General features: G+C 38.1%; 1 protein-coding gene across 1 annotated transcript in view; it reads right to left on the bottom strand.

Moving 5' to 3' along the window:
* The window catches only part of ABCC4 (ATP binding cassette subfamily C member 4 (PEL blood group)), a 263,208-nt gene that overhangs the window by 12,508 nt on the left and 236,266 nt on the right, over window positions 1–14,434 (bottom strand). Inside the window, exons 28-29 of the mRNA XM_063425748.1 lie at window positions 14,059–14,231; window positions 8,194–8,299 (exon numbers count right to left, since the gene is read on the bottom strand). Coding sequence (XP_063281818.1) covers window positions 8,194–8,299; window positions 14,059–14,231 — 279 coding nt within the window. The remainder of the gene's footprint in view (window positions 1–8,193; window positions 8,300–14,058; window positions 14,232–14,434) is intronic.

Below are 14,434 nucleotides of genomic sequence, written 5' to 3'. Positions count from 1 at the left end.
AAGGCTATTCCATGCATCCACTACCCTCTCAGTAAAGTAATACTTCCTGATATTATTTTTAAACCTTTGTCCCTCTAATTTAAGACTATGTCCTCTTGTTGTGGTAGTTTTTCTTCTTTTAAATATAGTCTCTTCCTTTACTGTGTTCATTCCCTTTATGTATTTAAATGTTTCTATCATATCCCCCCTGTCTCGTCTTTCCTCCAAGCTATACATGTTAAGATCCTTTAATCTTTCCTGGTAAGTTTTATCATGCAATCCATGAACCAGTTTTGTAGCCCTTCTCTGAACTCTCTCTAAGGTATCAATATCCTTCTGAAGATACGGTCTCCAGTACTGCGTACAATACTCCAAGTGAGGTCTCACCAGTGTTCTGTACAATGGCATGAGCACTTCCCTCTTTCTACTGCTAATACCTCTCCCTATACAACCAAGCATTCTGCTAGCATTTCCTGCTGCTCTATTACATTGTCTGCCTACCTTTAAGTCATCAGAAATAATCACCCCTAAATCCCTTTCCTCAGATGTTGAGGTTAGGACTCTATCAAATATTCTGTACTCTGCCCTTGGGTTTTTACGTCCAAGATGCATTATCTTGCACTTATCCACATTAAATGTCAGCGGCCACAGCTCTGACCATTTTTCTAGTTTACATAAATCATTTGCCATTTGGCTTATCCCTCCTGGAACATCAACCCTGTTACATATCTTAGTATCATCAGCAAAAAGACATACCTTACCATCAAGACCTTCTGCAATCACTAATAAAAATATTAAAGAGAATGGGTCCAAGTACAGATCCCTGAGGTACCCCACTGGTGACAAGCCCAAGCTTCGAATATACTCCATTGACTACAACCCTCTGTTGCCTGTCACTCAGCCACTGCCTCACCCATTCAACGATATTGGAATCCAAACTTAAATATTGCAGTTTATTGATAAGCCTTCTATGTGCAACAGTGTCAAAAGCCTTACTGAAATCTAGGTAAGCAATGTCTACAGCACCGCCCTGATCTATAATTTTAGTTACCCAATCAAAAAAAAATCAATAAGATTAGTTTGGCATGATCTCCCTGAAGTAAACCCATGTTGTCTCTGATCTTGAAATCCATGTGTTTTTAGATGTTCAACAATCCTATCCTTTAACATGGTTTCCATCACTTTCCCCACTACTGAAGTAAGGCTTACTGGCCTATAGTTGCCCGACTCCTCCCTATTACCTTTCTTGTGAATGGGCACAACATTCGCTAACTTCCAATCTTCTGGGACTACTCCTGTCATCAATGTTATCAATGATTGGTTAAATAAATCTGTTAATGGTTTTTGCTAGTACACCTCTAAGCTCTTTTAATAGCTTTGGGTGTATTCGATCAGGTCCCATTGACTTATTTGTCTTTACTTTTGACAGTTGAAATAGAACCTCTTCCTCTGTAAACTCACGTGTAATAAATAACTAATTTATCCTTTTTTCTTAACTGAGGTCCCTCTCCTTAATTTTCATCTGTAAATACCGAACAAAAATATTAATTGAGGCAGTCAGCTAGACCTTTATCTTCTTCTACATACCTTCCTTCTTTTGTTTTTAATCTAACTAATCCTTGTTTTACTTTTCTTTTCTCATTTATGTATCTAAAAAAAGTTTTGTACCCCTTTTTTTACTGACTGTGCTATTTTCTCTTCTGTGTGTGATTTGGAAGCTCCTATAGCTTGCTTAGCCTCTTTCTGCCTAATCTTATAGATCATTCTGTCTTTCTCACTCTGGGATTTTTATAATTACTAAATGCTAACTTTTTGTTTTTTTACTATTTTGGCCACATCTGCGGAGTACCACAGTGGTTTCTTGAATTTTTAGCTTTTACTGACAAGGCCTAATGCAATTTTCTGTTGCCTTCAGTAGTGCAACTTTTAAATAATCCCATTTCTCTTGGACGCCATTTAAATTGCTCCAGTCTGATAATGACTCCTTTACACATATTCTAATTTTAGAAATGTCTGTTTTTCTAAAGTCTAAAACATTTGTTTTTGTGTGGTGTGACTCAGTCACTGTTCTTATATTAAACCACACTGATTGATGATCACTGGATCCTAAACTTTCACCTACAGTAATATCGGCTACCAAATCTCCATTTGTTAACACTAAATCTAGTATGGCCTCTTTACGAGTTGGCTCCTCAACGACTTGTTTTAGAGACAATACCAGCAGGGAGTTTAGAATATGTGTGCTCCTGGCACAAGCAGCTATTTTTGTTTTCCAATTCACATCAGGAAGATTAAAGTCACCCATGATGATAACTTCCCCCTTCATTGTCATTTTAGCCATTTCCTCAACTAGTAGATTATCTAATTCTTCAATTTGTCCTGGGGGGCCTATAAATCACACCTACACGAATTACTGTGTGATTACCAAATTCTAACGTAACCCAAACGGACTCTATGTTCACCTCACTAACTTTTTTTAGGCTAGATTTTATGCTATCCTTCACATACAGGGCCACCCCTCCCCCTTTCCTGTCTTTTCTATATAAAGAGTACCCTGGTATTGCTATGTCCTAGTCATTTTTTTCATTATACCATGTCTCAGTAACAGCGACTAAATCTACACTATCAGTTGCCATTATTGCCACAAGTTCATGGATCTTATTCCCTAAACTGCGAGCATTTGTAGACATGACTCTAAGCTTATCATTTTTTAACACACTTGCTACAGGCACCTTCTGTCCTTGTTTTGGGGGACAATTGGATTGATGTTTTATCACCCTTTTGCCCCCCCCCCCTAGTTTAAATACATACTAGCAAAACCTCTGAACTGCTCACTGAGAACATTTGTTCCCTTTTGAGAAAGATGCAAACCATCTTTTTTGTACAGTTTATTTCCATTCCAAACAGAGCTACCGCGAGAAATAAACACTGTCCCTTTTTCCTTTTGTCAGAAAAGACGTCTCTAGTGGCTGTCAGACATATAGTCACTAAATGGAACTTCTTTCCTAAGACCATCCAATAGGGTAGCCGCAGATCCTCAAAACCAGGATGCACAAATGCCATCAATCCTGGCAGAAAGCAGATGAGCTGCAGAGAGGAGATTCACGTAGTACTGACATAAACGTAAGTTTTATGACTTTGTTTATTGTAAGAGAATAAAGAAACACACCAAGGTTAAAAGTATATACATCTTTAACCCTAAAGTGTTCCTTTAAGCTTACCGACAGGACCCCCAAAAGCCTCTATGCTCTAGTGCAGGGGTTCCCAACCCAGTCCTCAAGTACCCCCTACCAATCCAGGATTTAGGGATTACCCATTTGTGTCTGAGGTGTTTTTAGAAAAGAAAAAAAAACACTTTAGACACAACAGGGTAATCCCTAAATCCTGGACTGGTAGGGGGTACTTGAGGACTGGGTTGGGAACCACTGCTCTAGTGCATTTCCAAATTCGATCTTAGGTGTATGTATAGATGTGGCTTCTCTTGGAGTATGTGAAGAGTTATTACTTTAATTGTGGGAAACATATGCGGTAAATACATCTTCTCTTCTCCCCACTTAACATAAGTCTTGCAAGAAAGTTTGAAACAAAACATTTTAATTTGTGGGATATGGAAAAGTGGAACAGCAAAACAACAACAAAAACAACAACATAATTTACGAGTCCAAATTACTAAAGAAAATGGTTGAATAGAAACTAGACAAATCCCCTTGGAGAAACGGCGAGTACACAATGGTTATAACAATGCTATTAATTATATCACAGATGTTTCCTTATACTTCTTTTGTTCGTTTTCATAATCAGAAAAAAATGCATCCCTCTTGAATATCCGGAGAGATATTTCATAGAAAAACAAAGGAATTATAACTTGTTTAATAGTAATTAAGTGATGTTATGAAAACAATGCTAATGCTTAACGGATTTGCTTGACAATAAAAATGCTTTGTGTAGGCTCAAGTTAGCTTGTTGAAGATTTGCAATAGGACTACTAGATGACTGCTAGGAATGTCTAATAGTTTTAATCTAAATATCACTATGTTTAACTACTAACGTATTGTGATACAATCTATCAGAGTGCTAGGGTGTGCATTCCATGTTAGCACTACAAACAGTGAAAAAGGTGTCATCGGATCAGATATTGCTTTACAGTTAGGTCAAGCAGAAGCATAAATGTAAATGTGATTGTCATTTCATTACTGGTTACAAGATGGCTGCCCTTAATATGTTCGACAAAGGCTGAACTGTTCAAATAGTATGCTACTAGGCAGGCTTAAAATGTATTATTCATCGCAAGCCTAGATGGTAAAAGTAACTCTTACCATGGGAGTAATTTTAACTCCACAATGGATAGTGGACGAGTGGAAACTTTGAGCCCTTTTCCGGGATTTTGTTTTGGTGTAGGTTATCATCAGTGGTGTATCCTGGTTTTGTGCTGCCCTAGGCAGGACAAAACTCAGGCGCCCCCCTCCCGCCCGCGCCACCCCCATCCAACCCTTCCCCCCCCCCGCCCGCACCACCCCCACCCTTCCCCCGCCCCGCGTTCTAAATACACACTCACACACATTCACTTACAGATACGCATACACTAGCTAACAGAAACACACACTCGCTAACAGAAACACACACACACACACTTACAGACACACTCACACTCACTAACAGACACACACTAACAGACACACACTCACTAGCAGATACACACACTCACACTAACAGACACACACGCACTAACAGACACATACACACACACTAACAGACACACACTAACAGACATACATACACACACACTCACACTAACAGACATACATACACACACACACTGACAGACATTCACACACACACACACACATTAACAGAAATTCACACACACACACACACACACACACTAACAGACATACACACATACTCACTCACTCACATATTTAACACATTTTTTTTTTTTTTTAAATTTACCCCCCCCAGCCTCCTTACCTTTGGGAATGCTGGGGGGGGGTCCTATTTCTCCCTGGTGGTCCAGTGGCTGCTGGGCTGCTGCTGGGCGGTCGGGCGGCGAGGGAGCACTTCCTCTGAGCTGTCTGCTCAGCTCCCTCGCGCGCCGCACAGTGAGGCTGGGAGGCGGAGCCAGAATATGACGTCATATTCCGGCTCCCAGCCTCACTCTGCGGCGCGCGAGGGAGCTGAGCAGACAGCTCAGAGGAAGTGCTCCCTCGCCGCCCGCCCAGCAGCGCCGCCCGGCCGCCCAGCAGCAGCCCAGCATGTCAGTTAGCCGCAAGGCTAACAAGGCATTTGCCCTGGGCATTCGGGGGCGGCGTTTTTTGCCGCCCCCTTGAAAATGCCGCCCAAGGCAAATGCCTTGTTTGCCTCGCGGCTAATACGCCCCTGGTTATCATACGTGGAAGCCTGGATATCATACCCTTCTTACAGTGTAAAGCAGAGTTGAAATATCATTTGAGTGTCCATTTCTCTCATTGACATTAGCCTTCCCATGTAAATTTCTCCTACTTTTGATTGGTGGTTGTGTCGATTTCCTCCACATATAATAATTGCATGACTAGGTGTCCCGCACATTATCTTATCCTATTATTTGTATTAACCTTTATTTAAACAAGTGTAAGCATCCAGTGCTCTTGTGCATATATCTCCCTCATATTGTCATCCATTCAGAGTCCAGTCTGCCAGTTGTCATGTATCATGCATTCATTGTTGTCACATTACCCTCCATGCACTTAGAATTTAATTCTAAGTGTATTTATATATTATTAATAGTACTGTTATACTCGTGAGACATCGGTGAACACAAATATGAATGGTTTGAGCATTAGAGCAGTACAATGTGTAATGACAATGCTATCATCAGTGAAAGTGCGGTTTTGTGAGAAAACAAAAATGAACACTAAATTTGATTAGGGTTTGTGACTGACTACCAAAAAAAGACTGGACATACCAGTTTTTGAATACCCTGCGTTTGCTATTAACTTGCCATGATGGGAATCATTTCTTTCCTGGGCTGCCATACAGTCTCAAGACATCCAAACTGGCAAATTTAAATGTGTAGAAATGGAAATGGGAGCTGTATTTGACCCTGTAACTTCTCAAAGCACAATGAAACCTGTACACGGGGGCATCGTTGAACTTGTAGGACATCAGAGCATACAGATGTGTACTTTATTACAATAGAAGCTAACAGTATTAGGACATTTACATTAAAATGCCACACAAAACATGGTAAATGAAAATTTTTATGGGAATCAGCATCTAAAGTTTATTTTTGTGTACTGTCGCAGGGGCATATATTCAAAATATTGCTCCGATGGCATGTCCTGTTGTGTAGAATGGGGAGGAATCAGACTGTTCTTAGCCCGTGACTATGTGGCCATAGAGGTAAATATCTACATATGTGGTGGGACTGTTCCAAGTAGCATGGATTCTGGAAGAGCGTAAGGGATCTTGCAGCTGCAGTTCTTCAGAGGCCAATGGACTTCTCCCCTTGGGTGTTCTTACACTCATGGCCAACTGGTTATCAAAAACTCCTAAATTTTATAACTCTAGCAGCTCATAGAGTAGAGGCAGCTGGCTGGCTTAAGACTGATCCACCCCAATGTATCAGTAACTCGAAGATCGAGCAAAATTTAATTATGGACAAACTGACTTTTAGATACCTGGCCTAAGCTTTGGGTTAGGTGCCGCACATTGTGGCACTTCTTTCTTCCCTTATCCCCTTGCCTCTTATTTAGTGTGTTTACAATTCCTTAATAGTTTTCTATTAGTTTACAATTTCCACATTTTGGAGGAAAGTGGATAGTTTATATCAAAACACCATTTTGTGCATTGTACTTTCTAAATCATCCTTACTGATAAATGCTCTTTGTTAGTACTGTTGACATGCACAATTGTTTTATGCATTTAGTGTACACCCCATTTGTTTTCCCCTGAATCTCTCTTAACCCCTTAAGGACCAAACTTTTGGAATAAAAGGGAATCATGACATCTCACACATGTCATGTGTCCTTAAGGGGTTGAATAAAAATAAAAAATAAAAATCTTAAACTCTCTGACTTCTTTTAGATTTTATTCAGATTAAATTATGTTTAATATATAAATATTTAATGTGTACCGAAATCCCTATTTCTCCCGAAAAAAAAAAAAGATATATAATAAGTGTGGGTACACCTAATATGAAAGAAGTAAATAATGGTTGAACAGACATATAGCTGAAATTCTAGATTTTGCTTTGGTTCAGAACCTGCATAATTGCCTTTGCCCTTAAGAAATTAAATGACAACTGTCCAATTTTCACGTCTTGTTTTTTTTTTTTTTTTTAAACAGTTTATTACACACATGTAATGTAATATATATTTTTAAAAGATGTGTAATGATTTCACTTTTAATTAATTAAATTTATTTCACTTTTTTAATCTGGCTTAGCAACTAGGTTGATTCAGAGTCTATTGTTATCGGATCATCTGCTGTTCAAGCTATCTTGCCTGATGCTGTGATTGCTTTATGTGAAACTGCAGAAGCAGACAACTTAGGATGAGCAGGATTGGTCAGAAAACCGTACAGTCGGACCAAACATGGCTCCTTAACTTGATCAAGAAGTTACGTTTTCTCAAAAAATCAATATACATCATTTAAAAAACAAAAAACACTTAATCATTTCATTAAATGTTATAAAAACAAGTTAAAATTTGATGACAGTTGTCCTTCAGCAATGTTCCTTTTAAAAGACCACTGAGGTCATCAAGGCCATGAGATGAAGTGGCCTGGGTGCAGTGGTACTTCAGTTTTAACTCTGAAATGTAAAACATTGCAATTTCATAGGAACTGGAATGTTTATATTGCAGGGTTCCATCCACCTCTATTGACTGTCATAGCAGGAAACTAAAACGCGACGGCAGTACAGAACCCTGACATGGGGACTGTTATGCCAAAAACTGGACTGTTGCTCTAACCCTTCTCACTCCATCATGTAAATACACTTTCAATATCAAATAAGCATAAATAGACTAAAACTGGATTAAATGTCGATATTAGATCATATAAAAACAGAAAGCTAACACTTAAATAAACATTGTCCATGATTAAACAGAGGTATACACAGCAAATCCATACGTACCAATCTATAGCAAATATGTTGTTCAACAATCCACAGACATTAACAGTGATATAAAGAAATCATATAAAATTCACAATATGGAATACAATTAAAAAGCTTACCATTATTTTATCATTGTCAATAATTGTGTTCAGCCTGTGTGCAATTGTCAGTACAGTGCAGTCTTCAAACTTTTCACGAATTGTTTTCTGAATCAGTTCATCTGTTCTGTAAAATGCAAATAATTTGAAACAGGTAAATTTCTTGATTTATGAACATCACCTAAGCACGTGTATATTCTCAGACTATAAACATTTGATTCTTATGCCGTTTATCTTTCATTTCCAGGTAAACAAGAATCTCTAGAATAATAATCTAGAATATACTATAATTTATAGACACCCATTCAAAAGATACATCTTAAAATAAACTTCCAAAAAAATATTAAAGGGATTCTCCGAGCTCTATAACCACGGCATCCCACTTTAGTAGTTATGGTGCCAGGAGTACCCTGGATCCCAGTGCAATTCGTCAATCCATTTTACGATGATTTGACAACTAACCTGGGTCCCACTGGGTGCCTGCAGCTACACAGCCTGCTTCAGATTCTATTTGCAAGAGAATCTGGTTAGTTCTCGTGAGCTTAGCAAGCCTATGCAGGACCATGGCTTTAACAACTAGCTTCTCCTGCAGAATAATACTTGGCATGGTGCAGGCAGTTATCAAATTGTTCTAAAATTGGGAGGGTGCCAAGCCACTCCTGGCAACAAAACAACTATAGCAGATTGTAGTGGTTATGGTGCTTGAAGTACAATAAAGTACAGTAAAGTTTAATACACCCTTATAAGAAATATTGGATGATAAACCTGTGGTTACATAAACTTATGGACGAGGGAGGAACCTAAGGTCCTACAGTGACAGAATCTACATGTTGGCCACCCCCAGGCGTATGCAACCTTAAAGTCACAATACAAAATCTTCTCCTCAGCTTACAAAAAAGTTTAGAAATGAATTGCAATTAATTACATAGTCTGCAAGCAATGAGTTTGCTTCTGAATACATATGACAGAATCGAATGTATGGAAAAAAAACTTTCAGCTCAACAATGAGCACACTTCTTTGTGAAGGACAGCTATTGTGCATATTCTGTAGAAATGAAGAGGTTAGCCTAATATAACCTAAGACTTCATTATCATTTTTAGCTACTTTCAATGGGCAGTAATTGAATGTGGGTTGCAAAACAATGAATTGCACTGTGATGCAGAACAGGATAAACATCATACTCCAAAGGTTTTGGAACATTACACATTTTCCATCTGCCTCTAAGTTACGCTCTGTATTCAGAGGCTCAAATACATGAAGATTCATTGCTCAAGCCTGCATTCTATTCATATCCATTGAAAATAATAGAATGTAAGATAAGAATGTCCTTTAAAAACTTAAGGGTGAAAAAAATAAATGTATGAAATCAAATAAGAAGCATGTGCACAATGGAGCAAAGGAAAACATTATAAGCAATAAAAATTCAGAATTAATTGGGCCAAAGCAAAGATTTGATCTGCTTTGAAGATAGCATAATGGAAAGGGTCATAATTTTATTATAATCATGTACCTGTAAAGAACAAAAAAATATTCCAGAGACACACCTCAAAACAAGCATTTCAATATAGTTGTAGTACACCGCAACAAGATCTACCATAACATGAAATAAAACACTGTCTTATCTGAGCACAAAACAGCTGTTAATAAACCACTATTTAAATGTCAATCAAACAGATTCATCTTCAAAAGAAATGTAAATTCTTCACAAAGTTTCTCATACGCCTCAATTAATGGAGATTTTAAGCTGTAATGCTTGAAGGAGGGTGATTCATGATTCTTAATGCAAATGATGGGGATTAAATTCTACTTTTAGAAACAGTACGTTTTACAGATCTTCGCTCTACATGTGCCTGTCACTTATTGTTTCATGCTCAGCATCAAACATAGAAATTGTTTAAAATCATTTAAACTCACAATCGACATTTAAAAATAAAAGAGACAAGAGTTAACGGTTTTATTCTTTGGAGTGCAGAGCAAGGTGTTTTTTTTTTACCTCTTATTCCAGGTGCAGTATGGGGATAATTTATTTTCTACCCCTGACAATGTGAATAAATCGTCATAAGTAGAAAAAAAAAAAGTGGTGAATTCTCAATTGATAAAAAAAAAAAAAAATGAAGATTTTTATAACTTAGGAATTTGTGCCTAAATTAGTAGTCAACTCAACGCAACAAACCATTTATGGGTTTATTCACTAAAGTCCATACTGTAGCAAACTGAAATGGAAATAGTAATGTGGCGGGACATCGCCACTAAGTGCCATGTCCCCTGAGTATTCAGAGGTTTGGTTTTATATTTTGTGTCTCCAATATGTACTGTGATGGTTTTCCCTTGTTAAGTATGTGTTTCCCTTTGTATTTGGCAATCACTTGCCCCTGTCCCCTGTGGCAAACCTAGCCACTTACAGAATGTCCTTGTATATATCTTGCTATTACTGCATTGCAGAACATTTAAAAGTTGACAGTTGACAGTTAACTCATGGAGCTGTGAATAAAAATAGTCAGTTGACTCCCAGGCTATGTGTCGTCTGGTCCTTGGGAATGGGAATTATGCTGTGTGTCCTGCCTTCTGTATGCTGAATCCTGATTACCAGCGGAGAGCCCCTGGCTCCGCTACAAGTAAAATTGTTATTTTATTTGTGTTTCATTTGGACTTCACTTTGCTAGAATTTGGAACAAAATTAATCAATATTTAAAGTGTTACTCCAAGCACCATGACCGCTTCAGTGATTTGAAGTGGTCATGGTGACGTGAACCTGTATGTTGATTTGAACGCTGCAAATACAACTATTAGCTCATTCACTTCCCAAGATTTAAAGGGACCCTCCAGTGCCAGGAAAACAAACTGTTTTCCTGGTACTGCAGGTCCCCCCCCCCCATCCCAGGTTGCTGAAGGGGTTGTCCCTCGGCGCTTGTTCAGGGTCCGCCCACGCTCCTATTGCGCATGCGCGGCCGGCGATGGGGGAGACCTATTGCGCATGCGTGGCAATGCCGCGCACGAGCATTAGACCTCCCCATAGGAAAGCATTGAAAATGCTTTCGATGGTTTCCTATGGGGATTTCAGCGACGCTGGAGGTCCTCACGTAGCGTGAGGACGCCCAGCAATGCTATAGAAATCTGTGCTATAAACCCAGAATTGCCCTCTAGTGGCTGTCTAATAGTAGACAGCCACTAGAGGAGGAGTTAACCCTGCAAGGTAAATATTGCAGTTTATGAAAACTGCAATAATTACAGTTGCAGGGTTAAGGGTGGTGGGAGTTGGCACCCAGACCACTCCAATGGGCAGAAGTGGTCTGGGTGCCTGTAGTGCCCCTTTAACTTCACCTCCAGCAGCATCTTTAGCCAGACAAGAACAAATTTACAGGCTGGCTAATGGCAATTCTGTCCAAAATTGGTAAGGGGGAGTGACATCAGTCAGGAGGATATGGCTAAGGAAGAACAGAAGAAGGAAAGAGGTAAGTATGTCAGAGTTATTCAAATAGTGTGAATTCCAAGTGAATTTCAATTTAAGGTCAAAAAAGCTAAACTAGAAAAGTCAGCTATACATTCAATTTGGCTTCTCTGGCCTTCAATTTGAAATTCACTTTAAATTCTCCCTTTAGTAAATAACCATGCCAGCTATTTACTTATTTATGTTTAGGACCAGGGTGGACCAGCACAGAACGGGTTACTACAGCCGCAACCATTGTTTTGTTTTATGAAAACACTGTCTTTTGTTTGAAGTAACTAACAGTGTTATTAACCAAAAGTCAGAATTCAAATAAAAATTTAAAATGTAAAGCCACAGCAGCGAACTGAAAGCATAGCTGAGTTGTAAGAATATTTCTAGCTAAGCTATTTTTACCTTTAATTAGAAATTCACTTTGAATTCGTGCTTTACTGAATAACCCCAAGTATATACTTATATCTGTGGATGTCTATGTTTACTTTAAATGTATGCATGTTTATCCAATTAATAGAAAAAATTCTTGCATAGGTGCAACCTCAGCGTTTCCATATATATATATATATATATATATATATATATATATTCAAAAAGGTAATAGGTGCACACACACACACACGGTAACACGCATCATCACGTTCATCACGTTCATTACGTGTCCCCTCCTGTGCACTTCCGTGTTTCGGACAGGTAGCAGAGCTTTCACACACTGATTTGGTAAGTTCATTACTGTTATTTCTCTATATATTCTCATCACTTACACTGCATCATTGATCTTGAAAAAGACCCTACAGGGGTCGAAACGTTGGTCGGAATTATTTGCACATGTAACTTGCACAAATAAATAAAAGAAACACTTGAAACAAGACCTACACAAGTGCACCTAACACCCCAAAATATAAAATAAACTAAAAGTTGTGCATATGTGAAAACAGAAAATATTTGTTAAAATTACCTTTATTTTTGGCAAAAATACACTTAATGCAAAACACTGAAAGGGTTAAAAGATACAAAAAGAAAAATAAATATTAAGAAGATGGAAATTAATTCTAAGGGCTATAAACATGAGATGTGAGGAGAATTGTGCTTTTGCATCGGTTTATGTAAAGGAGAATGTTTTAGTCTGTGTGTATAAATACAAAGTATTGTAGAAAATATATGCAAAACATATACAACATTAGTGCATACCATTGTAACTGCACTGTAAACACAGTGTCTCGGTGAGCATCCTACAATTTAATGCTGTGCTGTAGCTGTGGTATGCTGAATTTGTTGGGTCCACTGAAATCATAGTTACTGGAGAGTCACCGAAATAATGAGTTTATATCAGATGCTCAGACCCACACACATTGTCTGTAAGGTGACTGAAGCCCAATCTGATACCAGCTCCTGAAGCTTATCTTGATATTATGGTTTATGGTTTACGTTCCCTTGTTTGATCGCCACCACTGAGTTGATGCCATTGACCCCTTGGATCTCCAACCTTATCACTACTTTAGCTATGTGTGTATCTTGTCATTGACACAAGACCTGTGCCGTGTTCCTCTAAATGAGCTGCACCAATCAGGATTCAACTTTTTTTGTTTTTAACAACAGTGTCCAAAACTTTGTGGAATCGTATATGTACTTCGATACATGTACTTAGATAAATGAACGTGTTTGGAAGTTGACATGATTATCTTCTGACTATGTAGTCTGAAATCTCCTCTCATATATTAGCTGTATGTTCTTTATTTAAATTGACATGTCAGCATTCACTATAGCCCCCAAAATGTTCATTTGGTTTTTCACCTAGCATCAGTGCACACCAAGCTTGATGTGTTTACTATTTTAAGTGTATTTCATAAACATTTCCGAGGTGCTTGTTGTCACCATGGACTAATTATTTAAACAAATATAATCAAACTGTTGGCGAATATGCTTTCTCATTTGTGATGAAGATATCATGAGCAGATGCAAAATCTGACCCTGGCAGACCAGTGGATCAAGGTTTACTTCAGAAAGTGGAAAAATACATGTAGGATATCGATATAATGTACATAATGCATGCAATAGCAGACAGCATAGCACAGTAGGCTAAACAATGAAAGACAGGACAGAGCAGAGACTTTTTCTTTGGGGTGATTAAGGGATCATGCAAGACTCAACTGACATAACTATGAGTCTTGAGCAGGAAACTCAATATAATATACATCCAGGATATCTCTATTGTTCTAGATGTTCATCATGCTTCAATCCACAGTTAAAAAAAACAAATATTGCAAAACTTTTAACTTTTTCGATTGTTGAAATAACTTCCTGGGCCACTTTGTTAATAGATGCAGGTTTTGTATTGTTTAAATCCATTCAGTGGAATGAAGATATTTGGCAGAAGAGTGCTATGTTAAAATATGCATAATCAAAAATAATGTAGGCTACATGAGAAAGCAACGGTTTTGAATACCTTGGATCCACATTTGCTGTTGCTTCATCAATAATTAATATTCGATTTCGTCTTAAAATTGCCCGTGCAAGGCAAACCAGCTGTCTTTGACCAACACTGAAATTCGACCCAGATTCAGCTAACTGCGTCTCAATTTTACCAGGCAATTCTTCAATCGCATCTTTAAGCTGCACCTGTTAAATAAGATATATTATATACAAATAGATCTAAAAAAACAAAAACAAAAAAAAAACACAACGTAAAACCTGAAACTAAGACTTAAAAATTTGAGTCTGATAAATAAATTCCCTTCTGAATACTGAGGGCCCAAGAGTTGTGACATTTTATTCGGCCCTCCAAATAGCCTGCCTATTAAAAAAACCATCAGGTCTGCCCA

The sequence above is a fragment of the Pelobates fuscus genome, chromosome 1 (assembly GCF_036172605.1).
Source record: "Pelobates fuscus isolate aPelFus1 chromosome 1, aPelFus1.pri, whole genome shotgun sequence".
NCBI classification, from domain to species: Eukaryota; Metazoa; Chordata; class Amphibia; order Anura; family Pelobatidae; genus Pelobates; species Pelobates fuscus.
The sequence above is the reverse complement of the archived record's forward strand: the minus strand, read 5'-3'. Positions and strand labels throughout refer to the sequence as shown.